The sequence below is a fragment of the Penaeus chinensis genome, chromosome 10 (assembly GCF_019202785.1).
Source record: "Penaeus chinensis breed Huanghai No. 1 chromosome 10, ASM1920278v2, whole genome shotgun sequence".
Lineage (NCBI taxonomy): Eukaryota > Metazoa > Arthropoda > Malacostraca > Decapoda > Penaeidae > Penaeus > Penaeus chinensis.
In genome coordinates this window covers 28,855,263-28,865,262 of record NC_061828.1, presented here as the reverse complement: position 1 = coordinate 28,865,262, position 10,000 = coordinate 28,855,263, and the positions used below count along the sequence as shown (strand labels likewise).

Genomic DNA, 10,000 nt, shown 5'->3' with positions numbered 1-10,000 from the left:
CTCTTGTGAAAGTAATTTGTGATTAATTATATTTCGGTCTTTTCAGATAGGCAGAAAATGGGAAGACGACTGTCTGCATGGGCCTGCGTGCGCACCGTCTCAACCTTCTTCCTTGGCTTCGGCTTAGGCCTCGTCATTCATATTTTCGCCAGCCTGTCTTTCGAACTAGCAAGAGAAAATGCCCTAAATAATGACATCACCACTAACAACACCGAAACGAAGGTAAATAGAGTACAATTAACACCCACAGGTAAACGTCAAGACACCCCCTCCCCCCCCCCAAAAAAAAAGTATTGAAAGAGAGAGAAAAAACAAAAATAAATGAAAAGAGTACCCACCGCCTCGAAACATCTTTACGAAATCGCAAACACCAACATGTCTTCGAATTACTAGGCAGTTTGGCGAGCGTGGTGGTCCAAGGATCAGATGATGACGGCGGCGGCGATGACTTGACGAGGAATGCGGGGGACGAATTCTGGGAACGGCTGGTGCAACAGGCGAGGCGAAAAAAGGCTTGAGAGAGAAAAAAAGGGTTGATAGATTGTGCATCCTTTTTGTCATTTATATTTGGTGCTTTTCTATTTTTTCAACATTTTCATGATAGGTTATTTTAATGATATGTTTTGTCGTCATTTATTTTTTTCTTGCTTTATCCGATTTTTATTTTGTAATTATTTTATTATATTCTATGGTTTTATTTCATTTATCAAAGAGGCGATAAGGATATAAGGAAATGTAGAATTAATATTCATTATATATATTATTTTGCAGTGATAATTCTAGTTTGAAATACGATTTCAAAATAACTAGAGAGGTGAAAATAAGAAAACAGGCCTTGTAAAGTCAACCATCCCATGAAGCAAGAAAGCAAGATTTAGTTGCATAATGATGACAATACTTATAGCAATGATGCTGATCACTGATAATGTCTTTTTCAGATCTGCCTTTTTTCTCTTTTTTATTATTATTATTATTTTTTAAAAATATAATTGAGCAACACGATATTGGCAACGATATTGCCTGCCATTATATCACTTCAATTTTTTGGTGTTCTCAAATCACTCGTCTTTTTATAATAGTTCTCCCTGCCACAGTTCTGCGGTTTCCTTTGCCTCTGTGCTGTGATTGGGCTGAAGGCGTCATTATCTTTATTATTATCATTGCTATTGTTTTGTTGTTAGTGGTGGGGCTAGTATTATGGTTATTACCGTTGTTATTGGTGTTATTGTTATTTTGTTATCATTATTGTCATTAACATTGTTATTGTTGTTATTATTATTATTGTTATTATGACTATTACTCTCACTATTATTATCATCGAAATTATGATCATTGTTATTATCATTTTCATCCTTATGATGATAATAGTAACAACAACACCAACAACAATGATAGTGATAACGATTCTGGCGATAATAATAATGACGATAATAATTATTATGATTATTTCTATTGTTCATGTTACTGTCATTATTATTAAAATTAGCATTATTATCATTTTTGTTATTATTATTATTATTATTATTATTATTATTGTTGTTGTTGTTGTTGTTGTTGTTTTGTTGTTGTTAATGATAATGATAATAATAATAATAATAATAATAATAATAATATTAAGAATAATAGATAATAATGATAACAATAATAATTATTGTAATATAATAATAATCATGATATAATAATGATAATAATATTAATAGTAATAATAATAATAATAATAATGATAACAACAATAATAATGATATAATGATAATAATAGTGATAGTCTTATTCTCATTCTTATAATGATATTAATGATAATAATAATTGTAATAGTGATAGTAATAATAATGATGATAATAATGATAATAGTAATAATAATAATAATAATAATAATAATAATAATAATAATAATAATAATAATAATAATAATAATAATAATAATAATAACAATTATTATTATCATTGCTATTATTATTATTTTTCTTTATTATTATTATTATCATCATTATCATTATTATTGCTATTATCATTATGGTGATTACTACTGATGCTCTTATCATTATTATTATTAATATGATTATTAGTATTACCCTTAATAGTTTCAGTATTTTTTTGTTATTTTAATACTCTTATTACCACTGATACTATTATTGTTTTTATTATTATTGTCATAACCTTTATTATTGTTATAATTATTATTAGCGTAATCAATATCGCCATAATCATCATTTTCTCCATTATCAATATCCCTTTTAGCACCATTATTATCATCACACGTCAGTAATTCTAACAATCTAACATCTAACAACATCGCCATTATCACCGTGCAAAACACCATCACGTCAACATCAACCAATGCTTATCTATAATGTGTTGTTCCAAAGCATGAACGAATCAAGTGAAGAGTTGTCCACGCCCGCTCACGGTTGTCTCTTGTCCTCGTTTGCTCCAGGTGGGCGGCTCGTGGGCGTGGGGGCTTTCCTGGGGGCCGCGGGCGGCTCTGACCACACAGGGAGTGGGAGATGCAAGCAGGGGAAGCAGTGTCAGCAGTCAAGGTCGGTGGGATATGGTCGCTGTTTGGAATGGGGATGTCAGGCGCAGGTGTACAAACGTGCTATGGTTTAAGTGTATTGTATATAAATGCGGTGGAAATGTAGGTTTGTGTTGCAGTCAGAATATCAGGGCGATATCTTGTGGTTTTCGTCCTCAGGTGGAAATATCTGTGAATGTTTACGAATGCTATGAAAATGCAGGTATTTATTAGAGGCAAAATGCCAGGGCAATTCCTTGCATAAAACTATATTCTGATTAAAGGACGAAAGAAAACAACAACGAGTTAGTACGAGCGACGAAACCACTGTTGACTCCCTACCCTCTCTTCCAGACGCAAGACTAGAGGTCCCACCAGCCGGTCCACGTGTCCTGTGTTACGTACTGACTGGTCCCACGACACACAAATCAGCACTGAATGTACAGAATACTTGGGGCCGACGCTGCGATGCCATGGTTTTCTTTAGGTGAGTGTCCATTGTTTATACCGACAGAGGGAAGTTGTATTGTTTACTCTTATGGATGAATGTCGAAATGGGCTCAGTTCATTTCATCCTTTGCTATTTTCGTTACGAATGAGATGAAAGTGTTGTATAATATAGGATCCTCTGTTGTTAAAGAAAAATGGTATGGCAAGGTATATATAAATGAATGGATTGGGTGATGGATGGATGGATGGATATATAAATAGATAGACAAATTCAGTTGTTCCCAGCCTTTTCCATTCTGACCCCGACCAATATATAATAGTCTCCAAGGCCCGTTCAGCGAATGTCATCTTTCCAGATTCAGTTATTGCTAGTTATGAATCATGTAACGTCAGTAGCTAAAGGACAAGAAAGCTTTATGGAAAGATTTCAATTTATTGATGTGCGAGAGAGTATTATATTTACGTTCTGTGGGTGAGATAAAATTCAGTTTAATTCGACTTCATAATTTTCATATTGTTCCATGACCTCCCAGAGAGAACCCCGTAAACCTCCTAGGGGCCATGGCCTTCAGATTGGGAACCCCTGGATTAGATAGATAGATAGATAGATAGATAGATAGATAGATAGATAGATAGATAGATATAAAGCTAGATAGAGAGAGAGAGAAAAAAAAGAAGTAGATGGACAGAAAGATAGATATAGATGGACAGAAACATAGAGATGGATGAGTAGGTAGATGAAGAGATAGATAGATGAATGCTAGATAAACAGGTAGACAGATAGTTATATACAAAGATAGATATATGAAAAGACATAAAACAAGAGACAAAAAGAGAGAAAAAGATTAGCTAAGGAGATAGATAAACGGATAAACAAGCGAAAGAGAACATGCAAATGAGCAGTTAGTTAAAGAAACTGATGAATTAAGATATGATATATATGAATATATATATATATATATATATATATATATATGCATATATATATATATATGTTAATATGAATGAATAAAAATAATAGATATATAAATTAATAAAACAACATTAATAAACTATAGAATAATATAAACAGAAACACCCAGAGCTAAATTATTTGAAAACAAGTTGATTAACAAATCAAGTAAAAGTAAGATAAGATTAATGAAGAAACTGATAATGATATCAGTAATTAACATAACGCCCGCCTCTCCACCCTTCCTCACCCCCACAGCACGAAGGAGGACGTTGAGCTGCAGCCGGAGGTCCTGAAGGTACAGGAGGGCTACGGGTTCCTGTGGGCGAAGGCGAAGGCGGCCCTCGACCACCTGCACCGCCATTACCCCGACTACGACTGGTACTTCAAGGCCGACGACGATACCTTCGTCATCGTCGAGAATCTGAGGTTTTTCCTGAAGGACCTCGAGCCGCAGGAGCCAGCCTACTATGGCGTCAAGTTCCGACAGCATGTCAAGCAGGTCTGTTTAGTGGCTGGCTTCTTGTGTTTGTGTGTTTGTCTGGCTGTTTGTGTTTGTTTGACTGTTTGTTTGGCTGTTTGGCTGTTTTTGAGTGTATTTGTTTGGCTGTCTGTTTGTTTGTGTGTGCGTTTGTATTTGTTTGTGTGTATATGTTTATCTGTTTGTTTAGTTGTGCGCGTAGCTTGTTTATGTTCTTTTTTGGGGGGGACTGTATGAGTATGTCGTGCATATGTGTTTGCTTGTGTTTGAATATTCGAGTCTTTGTGAGACTTCGTGTGTGTGTTGTCACAGTGCTTGCATATTTATTCATGTGTTTACTCACGCGTCTTTTCCGTATTGTTATCAGTTTGTATGTGTGCGTTGTGCATATGTAAATGCTTATGTGTATAGATATTTGAGTCTCTGTAAGTGCGTGTCTTTGCGTTGTCTCAGCCCCTTAGAATCCTCGCTTATTCACTCGTATGTGTGCTGAGCGACTCCTTTGGACTCCTATAGGATTCCCTCTTCGACCCCTTGCCCCTCTCCCTCGCCTCGCCTTCAGCACCTCGATCCCTCCTTCTGCAGGGCTACATGTCGGGCGGCGGCGGCTACGTCCTGAGCAGGGAGGCTCTCAGGCGGTTCGCAACGGAGGCGCTGACGATGAAGGACCAGACCAAATGCGCCAACGAGGCCGTCAGGGGCGCCGAGGACCTCCTGCTCGGTGTGTGAGATTTATGCATGCATTTATGTATTTAGTTATCTATCTGTTTATTCACTTATTTATTTACTTATCTATCTATATGTTTGTTAATTTTTATATTTTTTTTATATTCATTATTATTCTTAAGGGGTATGAGTGTGGCTTTGTCTATTCGTATGTTGTATATTGTGAGTAGTCTATTTCCATAAGTCTTGTTAATTACATGTTTATCTGCTTAGTATCTACTCAATACTTCGTTTATAGAGCTTAGATTATCAGTTTTTCATATATAAGCATTTAATGTTTTAGTCTTGATGAGTCTGCCCAAATGATAACTCTCATTTACATATCAAGTTGAACAGCTGTTCTCTATCTGTTTATCTATCTAATTATCATTTAATTGACTGAATTTGATTATTTCTTTAGGAATTAGACGAATGTTTCTTCGTCATATAGTTATTTAAACGCAATTTCCCGTATTAATAATCGTATTTTTTAACAAATAACTTATATCAATATATCCTACACACCTCCTCACCATCTATCTATCCTCCTCCTCCACACGCCCATTAACCGCCTCCTCCCCCGCCCCCTCCCCCAGGCCAGTGCCTCGAGTCCGTGGGCGTGCGGGCGGGAGACAGTCTGGACGCGGCCGGCAAACCCCGCTTCTTCTCACACAACCCTCTGTCGCTGTTCTACAAGGCGCCGCTCGTCAACAGGCTGCACTGGTACTGGAGGTACATCTGGCACAAGCACGACGTGGTGGGTCTCCGGAGGGGCTGTTTTTGTTTTCATTCTTATTGTTATTATTATTGTTATAGTTATTATCATTATTGTTATTATTGTTATTGTTATTACTGTCTCTGGAATGGCTTTTCTGTATTTTGTTTTGTTTTCTTTTTATTTTGTTATTAGTATTATTACTATTATTATTGTATTATCACTCATTCGATACACGCGCTCCATTAAAAAATGCCACTATGAATTATACTAATAAAGGTTATAGTTTTGTCGCTAGGCATAATCTGATGATAATAGCAACTTATATAACAACAAATGAGAACTAAAACCGGTTGACTTTTACAAATTCAAAACCGAGATCTGAGAGAGAGAGAGAGAGAGAGAGAGAGAGAGAGAGAGAGAGAGAGAGAGAGAGAGAGAGAGAGAGAGAGAGAGAGAGAGAGAGAGAGAGAGAGAGAGAGAGAGAGAGAGAGAGAGAGAGAGAGAGAGAGAGAGAGAGAGAGAGAGAGAGAGAGAGAGGTAGATAGATAGATGGATGGATGAATAAGTAGATATATATAGATATATAGATAGACTGACATATAACCAGATAGATAGACTAAGGCAGGCAGAAAGACAAACAGACAGACAAGGAAACAGACAATCGACAGAAAAATAGCAGACAGAAATTACCCCCCCCCCCCCCCACCCCCACCCGCAGGGCCCCGACTGCTGCAGTCCGCACCTGATCAGCTTCCACGACGTCGACGCGCGCATGATGTGGACGCTGGAGGCGCTGCTCTACCGCGTCCGGATCCACCACGAGATGCAGCCGCAGGAGGGCGGCGGCGCGGGCGAGGCTCCAGGCGCGTCGTGATTCAAATGAGTCTGCTTTTTCTTCTTCTTCTTCTGCGTTTCCTTGTTATTACTACTATTATCCTCGTTATTAGTCTTGTTACTATTGTCTTTTTCATCATTGCTATGCGTTTCTTTTTCCATCTTTTTCTACTTCTTCTTCTTATTTTTCTTTTTTTTCTTTTATTCGTTTCCTCACACTTTTTCCTCTTTTTCTTCTTCGTCTTGTTCTTCTTCTTTCGTTGATCTTTCTTCCCCCCATCTTTTTTTTTTTAATCCCTGCACCAAAGGAGAGCACGTATTCACCCATAGTAACCGTTCTTTGATTTATTATGCAGGATTAAGCATAAAAGTTACGGACGGACTATGATCAGAATTTAAAGGTGGTTTGCCCATGGCCCTTGTGAACCAGAATTTTTGTACAGACCTATGAAGAAATTAACGAAACCATTACCTGTATGATCTGTGACAAAAAATGGGACTTCTTAAAAAAAAAAAAAAAATGTTAAATTTCTATCCTAGACGTTTTTGAGTTATCAGAGCGATGGCGAATGTTTGTGCTCTCTGAGTGGCCTTTATTCTCCTGTGGTTTCCTGGTCAGACTCATCAATCTTTCTTTTGCCTGTATTGTAAGAAAGATATTCTAAAACAGGTTTGTATTATTCATGCATATTGCATCTTCGTACCTATATGTATGTTCTAATACATGTTTGATGTTTAATACATATTTATGTATTTATGTATAATGTTTATAAAATTGTTGTATAACCTTTGTTTGATTATTTCAAACCTTTTGGTTCATGTATTTGGTAATAGCTGGTATAGGATGATAAGAGCAATGGTGATGCTGTTGATACTACTAAATGAAACAATTTGCATGATAACGAGATGCTAAAAATGATGGTGATATTACTGATATTAAAACCACAATGATTACGTGAAATGCTTTAATATGTTTGATAATTCCGTTAGATTATTTTTCGTCATCTTATAAAAATGCCATAAAAAGATAAATCATATCAAATTTCCTTGATCATATATAACAAGGAAGATGAAAAAGGATAAAAAATCGGAATCTAAAATACTTCAAACTGCAAGTTTCATTATTTTCCTGAATCCACACTTGTCTTTCCAAGGTCGATCCTATAATGCTTTACAAATCTTGCCCGGACCCGCATTTGACAATTTGTGAAGCGTAAATGTCATATCTGAAGTTGAACGTTTCACGCATGCCCTGTGTGTCACTTGAGAAATTAGTGCGTATAAATATACATATACATATATATATATATATATTTGCATATATGTGTATATGTATGTATATATATATTCATATATATATGTATATATACAATATATACATATATATACATATATAAATATATATATATATATATATATATATATATATATATATATATATATGTGTGTGTGTGTGTGTATATATGTGTGTGTGTGTGTGTGTGTGTGTGTGTGTGTGTGTGTGTGTGTGTGTGTGTGTGTGTGTGTGTTTCTGTGTGTGTGTGTGTGCGTGTGCGTATGTATGTATACATATATATTATATATATAGACACACACACACACACACACACACACACACACACACACACACACATATATATGTGTGTGTGTGTGTATTTGTGTGTGTTTGTGTTTATATATTTACACACATGCACACACACGAAAGCACACACACACAAGCACACGAACACACACACACACACACACACACACACACACACACACACACACACACACACACACACACACACACACACACACACACACACACACAAGCACACGAACACGCACAAGCCCAAACACACACACACACACACACACATACACACACACACACACACACACACACATACACACACACACACACACACACACACACACACACACAAGCACACGAACACAAACACACACACACACACACACACACACACACACACACACACACACACACACACACACAAGCACACGAACACAAACACACACACACACACACACACACACACACACACACACACACACACACACACACACACACACACACACACAAGCACACGAACACAAACACACACACACACACACACACACACACACACACACACACACACACACACACACACACACACACACACACACACACGTATATATATACACATACATATATACTTATATATGTATATATATATATATATATATATATATATATATATATATGTATATATGTATGTAAGAATGTACATATGTATGCATGCACACACACACACATACACACTCACACACACCCATATGTATGTATGCTTATGTATGTGTGCGTATAGCAGCAACTGTGTGCGTATTTATTTACCTTCATGCTCATCTCTTAATAAAGTTAATTCCACCTGACGCGCGGGCAGGCAAGCAGGCAAGCACGCCCATGAAGACCTCCGGGAGCGACACGTCCAGCCCCGCCCTGTCCTGACCTTTGACCTCGCTCGCCGCCAGGATCACGACGAGCCGGCGAAGGCGAAGCAGAACAAGATTAATGGCTCCTTGTAAGGCGTCCGGCGGCCTTCGGGAGCTAGATGCCGCCCGGCGGTGGACGCGCCTCGTGACTCCGGCGGACGGGGCGCGAGGCCGCCGCGCCGTTGGGGCAGATGGCGGTCGAGGGTCTGGGCGCTGGGAGCACAGGAAGTTTATATTTATATATATATATGTATATATATATATATACATATATATATATATATATATATATATATATATATATATATATATATGTGTGTGTGTGTGTGTGTGTGTGTGTGTGTGTGTGTGTGTGTGTGTGTGTGTGTGTGTGTGTATGTACATGCACATCCATGCACACATCCATGCATGTAGCGAGTGTAATTCACGCACACACATGCACATGCAAACTCTTACGTATTTGCTGGCCGTTTCGACACTATTCAGACTCTATCGTTGTTCGCTTTAAAGTCGCCACGAGAACAAGGAAGTCACGATGTCCGTTGAATTCAAAATCTTGCGGAGAATTCGTCCACGCAATTTCAGGAAAATATGATAGCCACGCCATAATTTTTTTTAGAAAATAAAATGTTTGTTCCATACTAAATTTCGTATGGATAACTCACGCACAAAATTCTAGGAAAGTATTTATTCGTGGTTTATATAAGAACAGATCTAGGTAGCATTCCCTTGACCTGGACCAGCTTTCGTTGCAGCCCTGAGGGCGGGAGGGAGGGAGGGAGGCGCAAGATGCAACAGGAGCACTCGACGAGAGGCAGGAGGCGCGCGGAGGGACGATGGGGATATCTGCCTGTGTTTCATGCAGTCGTA

The 10,000-nt window shown here is 37.7% G+C and overlaps 1 protein-coding gene across 1 annotated transcript in view; it reads left to right on the top strand.

Moving 5' to 3' along the window:
• LOC125029931 (glycoprotein-N-acetylgalactosamine 3-beta-galactosyltransferase 1-like) overlaps positions 1-7,438 on the top strand; it is an 18,765-nt gene extending 11,327 nt beyond the window's left edge. The window contains exons 3-9 of the mRNA XM_047620120.1: positions 47-222; positions 2,435-2,537; positions 2,867-2,999; positions 4,173-4,416; positions 4,981-5,116; positions 5,697-5,857; positions 6,537-7,438. Of these exons, the coding sequence (XP_047476076.1) occupies positions 47-222; positions 2,435-2,537; positions 2,867-2,999; positions 4,173-4,416; positions 4,981-5,116; positions 5,697-5,857; positions 6,537-6,692 (1,109 nt within the window). The 3' untranslated portion in view covers positions 6,693-7,438. The remainder of the gene's footprint in view (positions 1-46; positions 223-2,434; positions 2,538-2,866; positions 3,000-4,172; positions 4,417-4,980; positions 5,117-5,696; positions 5,858-6,536) is intronic.
• Positions 7,439-10,000: the final 2,562 nt, after the last annotated feature.